This window comes from Pteropus vampyrus, unplaced genomic scaffold (assembly GCF_000151845.1).
Source record: "Pteropus vampyrus isolate Shadow unplaced genomic scaffold, Pvam_2.0 Scaffold262, whole genome shotgun sequence".
Lineage (NCBI taxonomy): Eukaryota > Metazoa > Chordata > Mammalia > Chiroptera > Pteropodidae > Pteropus > Pteropus vampyrus.
In genome coordinates, this window is record NW_011889043.1 from 1,407,072 (window position 1) to 1,425,808 (window position 18,737).

At 34.7% G+C, this 18,737-nt stretch overlaps 1 protein-coding gene across 1 annotated transcript in view; it reads right to left on the reverse strand.

Annotated features, from left to right (window-relative positions):
* Nucleotides 1–18,737, reverse strand: part of IQGAP2 (IQ motif containing GTPase activating protein 2) — a 266,860-nt gene that overhangs the window by 52,702 nt on the left and 195,421 nt on the right. The window contains exons 15-17 of the mRNA XM_023520410.1: nt 13,746–13,913; nt 9,603–9,745; nt 7,644–7,814 (exon numbers count right to left, since the gene is read on the reverse strand). Of these exons, the coding sequence (XP_023376178.1) occupies nt 7,644–7,814; nt 9,603–9,745; nt 13,746–13,913 (482 nt within the window). The remainder of the gene's footprint in view (nt 1–7,643; nt 7,815–9,602; nt 9,746–13,745; nt 13,914–18,737) is intronic.

Genomic DNA, 18,737 nt, shown 5'->3' on the forward strand with positions numbered 1-18,737 from the left:
GAAATACGAGTTTCTTGTTAAAAAGGACAAATACAAAAATTATGTTATTTTTATAAATTTATTTTCATGTCTGCATATATTGATCTACCTCATTGCTTTAAAAATATATGTGAAATTTTACCATTTAAAAATAATTCACTTTTTTTGTAATAAAACAAAATAGTCAGGATGGGATAAAGAAGACCAACTGAGCACTTACTCCATACTTTCCCTCTCAGTGCATATACCCAGAGATGACAAATATGCATTTTTAAAAAAAACTTTTAATTTTGAAATAACTAGACTCACAAAAATCTGCAAAAATAATATATTGAGTTCTATGTGCCCTGTGAGTAGTCCCTTCACCCGGCTGCCCTCAACAGTAACACCTTATAAATATGCTTTTCAAGCAACCCACAATAGTGCCAGAAAATGAGAAGGTATATGGATCGAAAACTATGAGAGATCCTAGAAGAGAAAAGGCAGCCAAAATAGGACTGAAAGTGGGAACTGCAAAATAAAATTCTACAAAAATGTGGGAATATCTACAAAAAACGTTGGATGATTCTAAGCTTGCGGGAGCCTTGGGCAGCAGTCAGAACAATTTTGGGAACGTTGTAATTGTTTCCACTTGCCAATCAGTGGACAAAAAAGCATAGGTGGAGAAGTGGGGGCTGGGAAAAGTACAAGAGCACAGAGCCTTTTTGGAGAGAATTCAGCAATACCAAATTTAAAATTAGTGTTTCACCTAGTGTTTCTGATTTTCAATATACCTAGCCTAAGCAAATATAAGCACCTGTGTAGAAAAACTATATATAAGAATTTTTGTTCATAAAACAAATATGTGTATAGCAGAATGTTTACAAATAGGGGAACAATTAGATAAATTGTGATTGCACTCATACCGAGAGATGTTACATGACACTTAAGAAGAATGAGGTAGAGTCAAATATATTGATTGTGGAAATGTTCTGTATCTTGAGGAATAGGAAGATCTCCAGGACATACTAAGAGAAAGAGGAAATTGTAGCTTACCACACATACTATGATACAATATATTGACAAAAAAAGGAAAATATAAAACGATAATACATATTTCTATGAAAACAATATGTACACAAGCCTAGAAGATCTATGAGGATATACAGCAAACACAGAGAAAGAGTATAAAGTAAAATGTGCCGATGTGCCTATCTTTACTTTGACCCGGCTATTCTCCAAAGGAATTCCTAATTTTTTGTTATGTACTCTTTGAAATAGGCAAACATATATACTTTATGTATACATACATATACACTTTAGTGTTGTACACAAAATTAAAACATATAAATATGTATACGTCTATGTGTTTATGCACTCTTTATTTTTGACAACATGAGGTCCAACGTTATGCTAAGATTTGCTTTTCCTTCACTAAATTATATATAGCATTTATATTATTTCTTATAAAAAAACACAGATCCTTTCCCACTATTTTTTAATGACCATGCAGTACTCTGTAGTGTAGATTTACCATGACTTGGTGTGCATTAAGTTGTCATTTTTTTTTGCAGTAAATAACCTTGTACACACACATTATGTATTTTTATGAATGTCTCCATCAAGATAGAGTAATCCATATACGATTACTGGGTAAATGGTTGATATTAGAAATTGATAGTTACTGTGAAGTTGCCCTACAAAAAGTGTATGATAGAGACTTCTTTCTCAAGCGTCTCACTGAACTGTTAAAAAAAAAAAAAAAAGGTTTAAAAAAAAGATTGGTGATGTCCAAACAGACTAAAAAAACTGTTGTCTCATTTTTATTTATATTTTGATCTCCAGCAAAGTGTAGCAAGCTTACCTTCCTTTATATACATTTACTCTCCTTCATTTATAATACAATTATCTTAAATATTTCCTCTACATACATTTAGAACCATATTCAACAGTGTTATAATTTCTGCTTCAACTGTCAAACATAATTTTAAAAATCCAAGAACAGCAAACAAAATTCAGCAATACATTAATAAGATCATACACCATGATCAAGTAGGATTAACTCCTGGGATGCAAGTTTTGTTCAATATCTGAAAATTAAATAACATGATATACCATATTAACAAATTAAAATATAAAAATCATATGATCATATCAACAGATGCAGAAAATGCATTTGATAAAATCCAGCATCCATTTATGATGATAAAACTCTCAGCAAAGTGGGAATAGAGAAAATGTAACTCAATATAATAAAGGCCACAGATGACAAATCCAAAGCTAATATCTTACTAAATGAAGAAAAGCTAAAAGCGTTTTCCTTAGGATCAAGAATAAGATAGGATGTCTACTTTCACACTTTTATTCAACATAATACTGTAAGGCCTACCCATAGTAATCAGAAAAGAAAAAGAAATAGAAGGCATCCAAACTGGAAAGGAAGAAGTAAAACTGTCATTATTTTGCTTTTCTGGGATTACATAAACTCCAGGAACACTATTAATCTCTGTTAGTTCAGACTCATGAACACTCTGGATAAGTAATCTGTCCTAGTAACAGATGATCTACTATTGAAGCATTCTTATACTGGTGGAATGGGCACACATGTCCATTCTGTACTATTTTTTTAATGTATTTTTAATGTACAATGCTCACCAATAGTATTTTCCTTGAGATTTCATTTGTTTCATCTCTTCATTGATTATGTTGATTTTTCTGGAATCCTTCTATATTTAGGAATATTTTATTGCCTTTCTAAACCAAGGCAACTTGATTGGGTATAAAATTTTTGGTCTATAGAAGCAGAATACCACATGTCTCTTATTTGTCAAAATTCTACAGTTTTCTTTTTCAGTTTGTAAGTTTTAAATCCATCAGGACTGGCTTTTCTTATTCTTTTCTAATAACTCCTGTACAAGGCCATGAAGTTGCAAGCTCTTCTAATTAGAGGCTATTTATGAAAAAACAATTAGAGGTATAAAGTTGGGGGGAAGGAGCTATTGATGAAAATGCAAAATGAGACAAGGTTCTCCATCATAAAGCCATTTAGAAGCAGCTTTTTATAGGAAATTGGAGACAGAAGGCATTTACAAAAATATCAGTCTTCTCTTAATGGGTATGAGAATTTGTGGGAAAACTTATAATGGTCATCTTTTTTTTTTCTTTTGTTACCATACATATATTTTCTGTGTAATGCATCTGCAATGAAGGAGGCTTTCAAAATATCTAGCCCTCAGAGGTTACTCCTTTGTTTTATAGATTGTAATTGTCAATCTCTAGAAAATGTGGCTTGCTAAAATTGTTTGCCTTATTTGGTAATTGGGGACCCAGGACCATAATATCCAAATTATCAACTCCATCTTTTGAAGTACAGGTTCTTGTGTGATTTATCTCTCTATTGGCCAACAAAACGCTAAACATTTATCGTTTCCTTCTCAGCTTAAAGGTAAAATTCCAGCAATCTACAAAAGTAGTCACATTACAGCAATGTCTTGAAGGACTGTCAGTCACATCCTTCTCCTCGGAACCTGCAGACTCTGCCACTGCTCCTGGCAATCTGAAGTTGCTTCAGAGAAGCTTGATTCTTTTTCTTCCTTCTCTTCCTGCTCTTCCTTCTCTTCCTCCTCCTCCTCCTCCTCTTCTTCTTCCTCTTTTTTTTTTTTTTTTTTTTTTGCCTGGATGTTTGTGATACTCTTTGACCTGAAGTTCAATAATTTAATACTTCCCAGGGCTAAGTTTTGGTGTTTGTCAATTACTTTGTTTTTTCCTTAAAAGTGGCATTTCAGCTTTCTTCAGTTCAAAAAACAAAACAGAAACAAAAACTGTAAGCTATCTATTAGTTCCCATCTGGATTTTTCTGATATCTTCTGGTGCGATACCAACAATCTCAGTGTTGGCTCCCCACTACCTGTCCTCTTAGGCATCATCTCATCATTTTTAACACTTACTGAGCACTTAAGAGCCACATACTGGGCCAAATTTGTTATGTGAATTATCCCATTTAATTCTCACAACTCTGCAATAAAATGGATATTATCATTTTCAGATGAGAAAATAGATTTTAAACCATCTATTCTTTTCCTCAGCTTTTTGTGTGATTTTTCTCAAGTTCTCCATATGTTTCAATTATTTTCAGTGTCAGTTCTGCATTCTACAGTTATATGTGCATTTATATTCTATGATGTCATGATTTCTCTTTCTTTCTTTAGTCATCACTTATCTTTTCATTTTATTGTGTTGTCTTGTTTCACTAAGTTCATGTCTCATTAAATTTCTTGATAGCATAAAGCAGTTTCAGTATAAACATTTCTTCTGTCTCCTGGAATAAGAGTATTCTTAAATGTTTACCTCATTTGTATTTTACAATTTACATTTGTGTTTTGTTTTGATATAAAATTTTCTTTTTTTCTCCTGGTTCACTCATTCTTAAATGTAAGCAATTTTACAGAGCCTTCTTAATGTTTAAAAATAGTATGGCTATTTCTCTCTCACTGCTCTCAAGATTCTTTGTCAAGAGATTCTCTCTCTCTGCAGTGAGAGAGAATGACAGTTATCCCTTATCTATAGGGGAAAAATAATACAAATGATAGTGGATTTCTCATCAGACACCTTGAAGGCAAGATGGAATTAGCACAACATTTTTCAAGTGCTGTAAAATAAAAACTCTCAACTCACAATCCAGCAGAATGTCACCAGCAGACTTATCCTAAAAGAATGTTCTCTAAACAAAGTAAATGATAAAGGAAGAAGTTTTGGAACATTAGGAAGAAAGAAAATAACACAGTGAGCAAAATATATTGGTAAACAAAATAGATTTTCCTTTTCCTCTTAGATTTTCTAAATTATGATTGATCACTGAAGCAAAAATTATAAAATTGTGTGATGTGGTTTTAAATGAATATATCAGAAATGGGTAATAATTATATTATAAAGGAGAGAGGAGGGAGGAGTAACGGGACATAAAGGAAGGTAATATCTTTGTACTCACTAAAAACTGAAAAAATAATGATACCAATAGATTGTGATTATATATTATATGATATATATATAAGTCTATCATAATACCTAAAACAACCACTAAAAAAGCTATACAAAAGAGTACACTCAAAACCACTATAACTAAATCCGAATGGAATATAAAAAATGTGTTTAAATTAACCTTCAAGAAGTCAGGAAAAGAAAACAACAAAAAGCCAAAACAATAATGCATACATTAGAAAAAGGCAAAAGTTTCAAATCATTAATCTCAGATCCCATCTCAAGAACTAGAGAAAGAAGAGCAAAACAAACTCAAAGCAAACAAATGGAAAAAAAGAATAAAAATAAGAGTAGACATCAAGGACAATGAAAACAGCAAAATAAGGAATATCAATGAAATGAAGATCTCGTTTTTTGAAAAGATCTATAAAATTGACAAACCTCTCAAAAGTGACAAAGACAAAAAGACACAAGAGAGCAAAATCATAAGTAGTCTTACAAATGAATATGAAAGTAAAAATCTTAAGTAAAAATAAGTAAAGTATTATAGTCTATATACTTCTATATGCATACACATAATGTACGTATGAGTGTGTTTGAATGTGTGTATATATATGTATATACATGCACACAAAATTGTGTTTGTACAAAGAATTATTTATGAATGAAAAGTCTAATCATAATACATTAATAAATAAAAATTAAAAATCATCTCAATAGGTGTAGAATATTTTTGATAAAATTCATATTTTTTCAATTTAAAAAGAAATTCAACAAACTAAAAATAAATGTAAAAAACTCTTAACCTTAACTTAATCTTTAGAAAAAAGATTATCTAACAAAAATCTATAATATTATACCTAATGGTGAAATGTAAGGATATTTAAAAAAAAAGAGAAAAAGAAAGAAAGAAAGAAAGAAAGAAAGAAAGAAAGAAAGAAAGAAAGAAAGAAAGAAAAAGAAAATAAAAACAATATGGCTATACAAATTCTTCTTGACTTTCCACGTTTACCTGGGCACTTCCCAATTTGTTCCATAAGCTTGAGACAGAGGATTAACTATTGATGACGTATGTTCTCTGTACCACTACAGCTAGGAAGGTTGAGCTGTTTTATGGAGGGGAAGTCTTTAGATTTCAGATCCTTCCCCCAATTCACAGTCAATCAGACACTTTGGCAAGAAATGAGATTAGCATGATTCCCTCTGGTTCGTGGTCCTTTGGTTTTGTGGGTTAGCATGTTTCTATTGACTACATATTCACCATCAGTCTATAGCTTATCTTTAGACCTCATCCCTTTGCTTGTTAGGAAACTATCAGAAGATAGACAAAAAAGGCATGGAGGGGTGAATTCATAGTTGGATGGCTTTTTCTTCAATCCTGCTGCCTCTGCTGAGCTGAAGGCTGCCAACGACTGTTTCTGTCCTCCCCCAGTCCTCTCCTGACTTCAGTCCTGGGTCCTCATGCCAGGAAGATTTTACACGGTGGGCTCCTCAGAATGTCTCCCAACTGCAACACTGCTCCATGCCCACCCAAGACTGGAGAGCTTATGGATGGTCCAAACTCTGTCATGATGGCTGATACTCTGAATTATGTGCAAAATTAGAGCTTTAGCATCAGTGTAGATGATTCTATTTTTATGCTTTTGTTCACTTCTTGTGTATTTTTTCTACCATTTGTTTAAAGAAGACATATACTAGAAAACTTATTGGTTCACTTAAAAAAATCTTTTGAATGTCAGGTTAAAAGAGAAATTTCTTTTGTAAAATTGCTCTGCCTTCTAACATCTTAAGCTTTGAGCAAATTTGAACATTTGGACACCTACCACATGCAAGACATAAGAATATAAAAGTTTAAAAACCTATTTTCTGTCCTGAATGATATTATAATTAGGTGGGGGAAGAGATAAGTACACCAATGATCACAAAAGAAAAGCTCTTCAACTTAAAAACTTTTCATTTAGGAAATTTCATAGTTATTGGCCAAAGCAAAAACCCATCAAACTCAGCCTATTATAACAATATTACTTTGGATGCACAAAAAGGACAGACACATAGTCTTTTGGAAGATAGCATAGTGGTGGGTAGAGGGTGCTAGGGGAATACAGAAGAAAAACATCTAAATACCTAAGTGGCAAGGTTCTCTCCTGCCAACTAGAGAGTTCAGACAAGTCATGCAAGTGTAAGAACAACTCACAACAAAAAAAATCAGGACTGTGGATTTTCCTGTAGGCCTAAATGAAGAGTGATAGATTATATAAGGGAGAAGACATTCTTGGAGATGCTAAATCTATTTCATTAGCTCTTCTGTTCTTTCAGACACCACTAAACATCCACTAACCACTAAAAATCCAATTCATAAAGCACCTGAGTCAGAAAGTAAGTGACACAAAGAGATCCAGCTTTTTAGAGAAACATGGTTTCGCTCTGGTCTGAGGCGTTCCTCTAGCTCTGCTAGGTTTGTGGCAGGCAGATCTGTGGGAGTCCACATTGCCCCGAATACTCTCCAGAAGACCAGAGGTCAAAAATCATTCAATATCTTTACCATATTGGGGTCTTAATGAAGCAGACTCAGGGACACTGATTAAGGAAAATATCTGCAGGCAGTTTTGTTTTAATAGAATGCTGGTAGCTGACTGTCCTCTTACCGAATAAAACATTTTCAAAAAATATGACAGTTTGCTGTAACTAGTGGTAGGTGAGTCACATACCTGTATTTTGGCTACATGCTCTTCTTGTTCATACAGAAATGATTTCCTAGATTCATACTCTTTCCTAAGAAGAGTTCCTGAGCTTGTGGTTTGAAAGTGAAGAAGCATATCTTCAGAAGCAGACCATATCTTCTCACGAATGTAATTTGCTGTGACTTCCTTAATAATGTCCTGGCAAGAGACATTTCTTATGGTTACACTTCACACATCAGGCAAAAGAAGCATATAGAATAGCTTCCGGAAATTTAATCATACAGAAACTGAAATGGATAGCTCTTTCTGAATTGATTTAAAAATAGATTTGACCAGAGGTCAAGGGACAAACTGGCTAAGGTTCTTTCTAGTGACATGATTTTGGAATCCTCTAAACTTTGTGCTGAGGTGGTTTGAGCACGTGACTGAAGGATCGCAAGATTTGGATGGAGAGATGTATGGATGATGCTGACCCTTGCCTGGTGTGAAACCTGAGCTCCACAGAACGTAAAAGGGATAGAATGATTATGGTAAGAATATGCATCACTTCCTTTCTCCCTTATGTTGCCAAGGAAAAGACTGCAGTGCCCATGAGGTCCTCAGTCTTCTCTAGGCCAGAGCAGGAAAACTCAAGAAAAGGGGGTAGGGGAAGAAAGACAAGTGCTATCATGGGCAGACAGGGGAAACCTAGACGAGTGAGATAAAGGGAAGAGGGACTGTGAGAAGTCTTTATGTGGATTGTGAACTGGCTTTACTTTTATGTTTTATGAGAGATGTGAGCAAAGACTGGACTCACTTCCATGGCTTACACCTCTTATCCCGTGTGACTGGAATCAATGGATGGTTAACTTAAATTAAAAGTGAAATCATATAAAAGATACATAAATACTTTTATGAGAAGACATATATGTCCATTTACGGAATAAAATCAGTAATTTTAGTTGTTAAGAAGAAATAAAATTAATTTTACAGTATAGACCCTCCACTTTTTAATAATCCTAATGGTGTGATGCTCAATTTCACAAAGTTATATCTAGGGCATCTCTGGATGCCACATGTGCAGTGTTTGGCTCTGAATTTTAACCCTTTGATGCGGCTTCCTCACAGTTTGATATATTTTCTCAGTTATAGCATGTGATTTTTAAATAATTATCCATAATTCCATGTTATCAACAAAGTAGCACAAACAATTCATTGCCACAATGCCATTTTCCTGTAAATTGTGGGAATTTTGAACATTTGAAATTAGTTAATAAACTATGTTCTTCGCTATCTTCTTGTCAGTCTGGATATCCGGTGGCATTGTCAGCCCCGGGCCACAGTTTTTTCTGAGTTTTAGTAAATATGGTATTGGTGATTCTGTCCACAATACTGCTATACTGAAATATCTTTGATGCTGGTGATTTTCAGCAATTTTGTAAGATCTACATTTGTGTTCTATTTATTTTTTTCAAAATGTAACTCAATTATTATCAGTACTTTTTCTTTAAACATTCTATAATACTTGGATCAAACAGCAATTTTCATATCTTTTGGGTCCAACTTTCGGTCCTAAGTCCAAAGCAATTTAAGTGAACCTTCCTTCAAGAGTATTTCCCCCTGGGAAGCATTACTCACTTTTTAAAGGAAATACTTAGCTGAGAGGGGGAAAGAAATGACATTTTAAATACTGACAACCAAGGAATTACCACTAATTGAGCTTCTGTATCAAGGAACACCCAAAGATTGATTTCTTAGGATAATCTACTACCCCAAATAAGCCACAAAAACTTCCTTTGCTCTTTTTGGTGTTGCTATGCCAATATGGAAAAAATTCTAAAAGTTAGTAACGACATAGCCACATCCAACTGCAGTCCATGAAGACTGATCTATATCCAGCCTTCAAATACATCAATTAGTTCCTCTCATCACTTCCCTGATTCAAAAATAGAAAAATAATCACAGTTCTCTTTATAGTATAGTATTCCTTCAAACACCAACTCCTACCTCAATTTCTTTTCCCATGAGCCATGATTCTTTATACAAGCAAGATTCAGGTGTGACCCAGGAACTCTCTTGTGAGTCAACATTGTAGTAGTAATGATATTTCTCCTTCAGGGTGAGTTTGAGCCATGAGCCTTCAGTAGACACTAAAGAAAAAAGTGTTTTACATTCTAGAGTGGAAACTGAACACTTCAACGTTAATATAGTTTCTTCAAATGTGTAAAATAATAAAAAATGTTTTTCATCAAGCATTCAGATACTCTAAGTTAAAATCATTAAGAAATGACTCATTGAAATAGAATAAATGCTATATATTCAATGGCAGCTCTCTGCTAAGCCAAATAAGAAGGAAGAGAGACTGATGTCTAATGCTAGCTCTGGATCCCAAACTTTTCATGAGGATGATAGGAGTCACAAATGGCCAACAAACAGGACAAGCAAACAAGGCACATATGCCCCAGGTAAATGTGAACAGCATCATAGTAGACAGAGAAAACCAATGAGCGAGAATCCCCTTTGCTTAGAAAGTCTTCCAGCATCTTTTCTGACTGACAAGTGGTAGACAAGGACTGTAACTCATTATTTACGGAGGGCCAATGATGTGCATTAAACCAAAGCAGAAGTGACTGACTCATCTTTGCTGACAACTTTATCCAAAGTACAAAATGGTATATGCAAACATTAAGGTCACTGAGTAGGGAGAAAGCTACTTCTGGTTCCTCTGAGTCTTCTTGCTCTACACAGTCACAAAAAATGAGAAAAAAATGTTAGAAAGACTTAATTTGGGAGTAGGGTCATACTAGGAAGAAATCTATAGCAGTCATGGCTTAAATCGGTCAAGAAGAATATCTCCTCACCTATCTGTGGGCTATACTTCCTATTTAGAAATCTGTTTATTTTATTGAATGGTCATGCCTTCTGTCCCAGACCAGAGAGCTAAAAATGATAATAAAAATAAAAATGAAAAAGCTCTGACCTAGATGAAGCTAAGCTAGCTATTGCTAAGTGAGCATTAGACTAATTGCCTTTATAGATAAATTAAAGTTCAAGGGAATTTTCACACAGAATATATAAATAGATTCAAATAACTAAGCAGAAGTAACTTTAAGGTCCTTTAATATGCATTGATTCTTTATCTGGTTTTAATTGGCCCTCAATTGTTCTATTTGTCAATGCCCAGGAAGAAAGATGCATCTCTTCAAATAGGTAGTCAGACAGCTATTATCTGTCTAGAGGTGCTCGTCTACTAGCAAATATATTATACAGTCAAATTAGGATGATCACGAGTAATTACATTTTCAATTACCAATAGTTGTCAGATTCACAAGTGCTTTCAGAAGAATAAACACCCTTTTTAAGTCAATTCTCTCAGTGGGAAGAAAAAAGGAGGCAAAAATAGTAAAAACACATTTTCTCTTAATTTCATAAGAACTGAGAAGTAAAAAGGCCTTAGTTGGTTAAAAGCCAACCACATTGGCATTAGAAGGCTTTATTTGGGTTGGGATGTTAGTAGATAATAGGAAGAGAGAATTCTTACCATTTTCATATCAAGTTTGAATTTATAGTCAGAGGAGAGGCTGTTTCTAGCACAGAGTCCAAGTACTTTTCCTAAGAAATATAGTTGGTTTATTACTTAGCTATGCTGAGTGTTGGTGATCCATGTAAGAGTGGAGATTTCAGTTTGGAAAAGAACAGACATACCAGAACCAGAGGTGAAACAGATAAGAATAGATCATCCTATTCAACCTGCAAAACAATGTTCATATCTCTATGTGGGGTTGAAAGTCAGTCTTTAATTGCCCAGAAGGCATCTCCTCTTCCTTCTAGAACAGAGATCAGCAAACTTTTTTCTGTAAAGGGCAGGAAAGTAAATGTTTTCAGCTTTGTCGGCTGTAGGTCTCTGGTACAACTACTCAAATCTGCCACTGCCTCATGAAAGTAGCCGTAGACAATATATAAATTAATGAGTATGGTTGGATTCCAATAAAACTTGATTTCAAAACAGAAGAATCCACTAAAAAACTACTAGAACAAATGAGTTCAGCAAGGTTGTAGGATACAAGATGAATATACAAAAATCAATTGTGTGAAATATGTCCCTGTAAAATCTTGTACACAAATGTTCACTGAAGCATCACTCAGAATAGCCAAAAGTGGGGGAAAAATCCCAATTCCATCAATTGATGAATAGAAAAACAAAATGTGGCACACGTCCATAAAATGGAATATTATCACCCACAAAAAAAGAATGAAGAACTGATAAATGTTATAAAATGAATGAACTTTTGAAACATTATGCTAAGTGAAAGAAGCCAGAGATAGCATAATTCCATTTCTATAAAGTGTCCAGAGCAGGTGAAACCACAGAGACAGAAAGTAGATTAGCGGTTGTTTTGGGCGGAGGGTGGGGCATGGGTAGCAATGGCTAATAGATAAGGGGTTTTGTATGGTCTAATGAATATGTTCTGGAATTAACTGGTGGTGTTGGCTGTACAAGTCTGTGAATATAGGAAAAATCTCTGAGTTGCATACCTTAAAAGGGTAAATTTTATAGTATGTAAATTATATCTCAATAAACAATCAATTGTATTTCTATATAATAGCAATAAACAACCTCAAAATGAAGTTAAGAAAGCATAATAGCATCAACATAATTAAAATTCACAGGAATAAATTTAACAAAAGAAATGCAAGCCTTATGCCCTGAAAACTACAAATCATTGTTGAAAGAATTAAAAAAGACCTAATTAAAAGGAAAGACATCGTATGTACACAGATCAGAAGATTTAATAGTTAAGACGGAAATACTCCTCAAATTGATTTACAGATTCGACACAATCCCTAACAAAGTCCGAGCTGTCTTTTTCTTTTTTTCTTTTTTCTTTTGGCAGAAAATTCAATCCAAGGTGCCTCCTAGGTTTTTGAATTTGATACCTGGGAATATTTTGACTCTATTCACCAAAACATGGCACACAGGAAGAGGAGTAGGCAAGTTTAAGGGAGAGAAGATAAACTAGCTTTGGGCCAGGTTGAGTTTGAAATTATGATGGGTCATCTCTAGGAATTCAACTCCTGCATTAATACTGTGTGCAATTCTTTCCCATGAAGAATGAGGAAGGGGGCACTATGGTAACTCCTGAAGAAGAGATGTGAGGGGAACAGAGAGGGACTCAAAAGTGACCAGAAGCCAAGAGACCATGGCCAATAGCCCTGCCCCCCACCTTTCATGACAAAAAATTCAATGAATTAGAGGGTGTAATCTCCAAGCTGAAAATATATCAGACAAACTTTAAAAAGTACGTATACACGGTTCTATTGAACAGATTTCCAAACTAAAAAAAAAAAATTGTTTCCCCCTCAAGTTCCATTTCTAAGGCCATATACACTGTCACAGTAGTTTCCTAAGGTGAAAAGTATTATGTACATGGCATAGGATATGGTACAAATAAACACCAGTCTCAGACTCAGGAGACAGCTGGATCCTTGATACTAAGACATAAAAGGTGCCCAATAAGAATCTACTAATTATGGATTTAACTCTGTCAGAAATTTATCTCCTTGGTTTGTCATTTTCTCCCTCTCTCTAAAATTTCATAAATGTGAGTTTATGAAATGAGTATTAAACTCAAGATCTGTAAAATGAGTATTAAACTCAAGATCTCAAAGATACTTCTCAGAGCTAACATTTCATGATTCGACATTAGATTAAATAGGCAGAAATATCTGCCAAGGTCTAAGCCTTTGGAGACCAATTCATTGTACTTTATTCCATATTTTCAAAATTACCTCCACTAAATATTGTGCAGTCATGTATCATGTTTAAAAAATATAGAAATATTAGTTAAAAAATCAGTTTGTATCACTGGAGAAATGAATCAACAAGCAAGACCTCTTTAAAGCAGTCTCCTTAAATACTATATTTTCTCACACCTATGATGCCACCCATGCACAGCCACCAAGTTAGTCACAGCTTCCCAAAAAACTAAAAAGAAACATCTAAAAAATTGCCTTTGCAATAGATGATAATCATTTTAGAAACGTTCATTTGAAAGCAATATTTGTCTTAAAATTAAGAAAATACAATACCACAAGAACCAGCATATTTAGAATAATATTTAGTTTGAGCTAAATTACAAAAATACTTACCACTTTTAGATTTTTGCTCTTTTGTCTTTGCAAGGGCATTATAGTACCTGTCAGCACATTCAGGGATTATGTCATTTGTATTACAAACGGAAGACTTTAAAGCAGACAATATATCACTTGTGTTTTCTTTCTCCAAACACTGATTAACATCAATGACCAGTGTAACCCCTGGGTAATAATAAAAACAAATTTCTGTTAATGGTTATCTTCTACTTACCCTAGCTGCATGCAAAGATATATTTCAACCTTTTAGGAATGTACTGGTATCAAACCTTTTTACTCTTTGAGAATACGCAGCACATATGCCCATAAGACAGTAATCAACTCACCTACCAGTTTAGGCTGTAAAAATAAAATCCCACAGGAATACAGTTTACTGAAAATCACAGCATTTCCTGGTTACTCTTGTATGGTAGCAAGGCACTAGGTTTTGCTCACCGGGATAATCTATGAAATGGGGTGAATGCACACCACGACAGATATGCAGGCCTTACACAGGTCACTAATCAGTATTTGAGAGCTAGCTTTGCAAAGATATTTATTTATTTGAGAACAAGTAAAATGCTATTTAAGCTATGGAAATCCCAATGTTCTCCTATATAATGCTAGTATACTTCCAGGATTGCCATTAGCAACTGAAATGAATGTTCTAGAAAGGTAACAGGCACAGCTGACAGATATGTGCAATGGAGTCTGGAAGCTTAATTCTGGAACCAATTTAGACCTATAAAGCATTTTATCCCATTTCAAATTTCTGCCTTTTCCCATAAATGAAACCACACTGAACTCTTGGTTGTCTGAAGAAAGTTAGCATGGTGGATTCTCTATTATCGACTTAATTCCAGGTAACAATCTTCTGGCCCAACTAAAGAAACTGTTTTTACAATCTGTAAACACACCCAGTTAGAAATGTACAACAACAACAACAACAGCAACAAAATGGAAAAAACTGGTTTAAAAATACTTTATAGATGAAAAAAGATGAAAAAAGAAGAGACGGATATTTTTTCTTTTTTTTAAAACACACGTCAAACTCTACCATGCAAACACTATATGGTATATTGTCATCAAATTATGTTCACATGTGCATAGAACTATAAAGGCTGAAGGGGCAAGAAAAAGAGGGTTTGACGTTCGACATCCTGGAATCAAAGTCATCACACCTGGAGGAGCACATAAAGAATAAAGGACTTCTGTAGCAAACTCCAACTGCCGCAGAACAAAAGGTATAGCAGTATGTTCTTGTGCTTATAGGAGTTATTAAGAACGAGTGAACCATTGTCCCCCTTTCCTCTTCTCCAGGAAAACTTTGTAGGATGAGAAAAATGCAGTACCTGTGTTTGAGAAGTTTGTGATCTGAGAGAAACAGAAGGAACAAGAAAATGACAATGGATTTTTGTATGAATTACATCTGATAGCTTCATCTAACCCAGTAAATTGCTATTTTCCTTAAAAGGTGGGCATTAAAGCCACAAATTTCTTGCATGTAGTAATGTGCTTTATCATTGAGTATTGATGTGCAAGGAGTGAGGGTCCACAGGTTAATTTTCTGGATAAATGAAGCTGACTCCTCACTTAACAGAATCATTTTCCATAAAAATCTAAAGCTCTGGAAAAAATCCTAACAGAACAATCTCTGTGCTGCTCATCATTTTACCTACAGTCTCTGGTACATAGAAGGTGTTTAATGTTTGCTGAGAACTGCCAGGAGAGTCCTTCCTGTCATTAAAATTGTACTGCGCTATAATACAGAGAGTGATACTTTCAAGGACAATAGAGGCATTTGGGCGTCTTTGCTCTTGCACTAAATGGCCTCAAACTCTTTTGCTCTTTAGTTTTTCCTCCTACTGTCACTGTCAGCTACCGATCACTTCTTGGTGCTGTCAGTGTGTCTGCACAGGGCAGCCCGAACACTTAACTGCCTGGTCATTCATGGCTTCTGAGATGCTCTGAGTTGGAAAGAGAAACCACCAAATATATTAGCATTATGCCTAAGATAAGAATAAACGGGCTAAAAGTGTCTGACCAAGAGGTCCCCAATGAGTAGAGTAAATCGGTTCCAGTGCACAGGTTTCTTAACATCTATTTTGATTGTTTTTTGGCTTAATCCGTGAGTTGTGGTTAAGTTCCAGATAGCTGAGGGTGTCAGATAAATGATCTTCATAAAGTCAGGTATATTTCTGCTAAGAAACAAGTAAGAAACCTCCCATAAATCATCCAAGAGATCCAAAAACATGTTCGCTTTACATCTTAAGCCATGTACCAGCAGGCTTTCTCTAAGGCATGCATTCTTAAAAGAGGTAAGATAACACCAACTAGGACAAAAATTGGTTCTTCGGGGAAGGGGGTAAAAAATTTTTTTTTCTGTATAAAGCATATCTACATACGGCACACAAACAGATATACAATATATCTGTGGCATTAAAGTTTCATGGTAAGGACCAATTAGGGAAAACCATGTCTAGAAAGATTCCTTAGGGTATAATGATGGAAAAAGGCTGAGAAACATTGCTCTAAGTAATCAAAAGTAGAGACAAACCTATTATAAGAAAGCAAGATGTTCCAGTGAAAGTGAACGTTGGGCTAAAATGAAGGAGACTTGTGTTACTTTAAATCATAAAATATATGAGCCAACACATTTTCTTTTATCAAATTATCTGGGAGTGGGGTTGATGCTTACAATATGTGGCCAGAATCTGTTTCAAGTTCTCATACAAAGGGTGAATAGTTTTAAAAGATTAAATTCCTGTTGAAAAACTGGAAAATTCTCATCTCAGTGTTAGAACACACATCTCAGTGTCAGAATACATACCAGAAAACACATTTTTTTTTTTTTTTCCCAGAATGTCTTTTTGTTCTTATATAGCATAGAAGAAGCTATATGAACTCTTCCGAGGGTCAGGACAGAGGTAGAAGTGCAAATGCAGAGTACAAAATTCACATTTGAGAAAACCTCTTACTTTCATAGTCAAATGGAACCACAAGTCTCAATGTAAAAACCAGAATCGACTTAACATTTGCAAGCCAAATGTAAGAGGAACACAGAATAAAAGGGATAAAATAACCTCTAAATTGGTTTGATCTCTAAGAGAAAAATTGCACCCTGTTTAGGCTGAGTGCTTATATTACAATCAAATTTCTTGAAAGTCTTTTTTCAAACTACAGCTGCCTTCAGTTTTATATTTAAATTTAAATCTCTTATGTACACATCTAAATTTTATTTTATTTTTCTTAAGGATTAGTGTGCTAGAACAAAAAGACTTCAAAGATCCTAAGGGTATAAAAGTTCAGGTTCGAGAAATACGCATATTTTTCCAGGCTAAGGAAATAAAAGCCAGATGTTCCTCACAGATGCTTCCAAAGTTTAAAAGCATATCTCTGCAGCAAGACTAAGGTATCTCAACGGCAATCTACAAGCTGATAGAACAGGATAGATTCAAGTTATACCATGAACAGACAGGTTAATGAACTATACTTTTAGGAATCTTACTTTAATTTATGTAGGTTATTCATAAGTGTAGAGTGTTAGTATATCAATCTTGAAGATGTTTTAGATTGTCATTTGAACTTTCCTACTATTCCTCTATGAAAACAGAGGCTTAGAATAAAATTCATTTGAAAACTTTGTTCTCATTTGAGCCAATGTAGGGGATTCTGCCAGTGTTGCATTTTGGGAAATAATCCCAGGATGGGTTTGAGGACCCACTAGGTCCACTGTGAGATGGATCTGAGCTGAAACTCCATTGATCACATGACCTCCATAAGCCACTACTCTGACTGCTGGACTACAGTGAAGTTCTGGGTGTCCTGAATTAGTGTCAGTTCAGAGCCAGGGTCCAGTAATCCCTGAAAATCTGATAATGTCCTTTCTCCCGCCCACCCCAGCACAGTCATCATAGTAAAAGGCTGTAGGTCTCTTTGGGGGAAGCCTGGGAGAAAGATGAAAAGTATAAAATTTTGGTAGTGTAGCAGAGTCCTTTCTCAAGAGGAACTGGTGTCCCTTTATTAAAGGGGTTCCGGGTCTGTAAACTGGCTCAAGTCTGGGAATTGATTGAGGGGCATAACTTTCTGTTTTTATGATTCAAGTTATACTTCTATTCACTTGACTTAGATCTCTTCTTCCCCTTGTACAAATTAAGAATTTAGTAGACTATTTCACTTCGAGTAACACCATGTTCAACTAGCCAATTCCACAGGTCTTTGTGAATCAGATGATTTTAATTACTGCTTGACTCCGCTGTCCATTAGAGTAATTACATCCACAGTGTTTTGGTAATTAACCAAAAATCACCCACCTCCCTACAGTGTTTGGATCTGCCATTCTCTCCACAATTGCATGAGCCAATTCCTTAAAATAAAAATCTCCCTTTTTCCATACATGTGTGTATATAGTATAGCATTATATAGTTTTTATACTATATACTTTCCAGAGAAACAGATCTACCTATCTAGTTCTGTTTTTTTCCCAGGAAAAAAATATACATGCAGTTGTTTCTCTGGAAAACCCTGACTAAAACAACGAAAGGCACGAAAGGGGGAGGATGAGTATTTACTTTTCAGAAATGGGCTAGTTTTCTAAGGATTAAGATAAAAAAGGATGACTTTGATTAAACTATAAATTTTAATTTAGAAACCAGTTTTTGCTTCTTGAATTTTGTTCAGCAATATTTTCATATTTTGCTGGAGATAGCGCTAATCATTGAAAACAGTGCAACCAACGAATCCTATTGTATAAATATGCATTCAAGAACTCAAATTGGTAAGAGAGTCCAAATCTGTTCAGAAATTAAGAAATATATGATTTTTGATAATTGTGAATTAAAATAAAAATTCAGAAGCATAACCAGATACGAGTAAGGCAAGTTGGGCCAGCAAAAGTAGGCGAGGGCTTACATTGTTTTGCTCTGTCCTTGTCCATGTTGGCCTCATAGACTGCATGCTGTATCTCATCCAGCCAAAGAATTTTAGAAGCACTGGCAGGGTCCTGGGAAT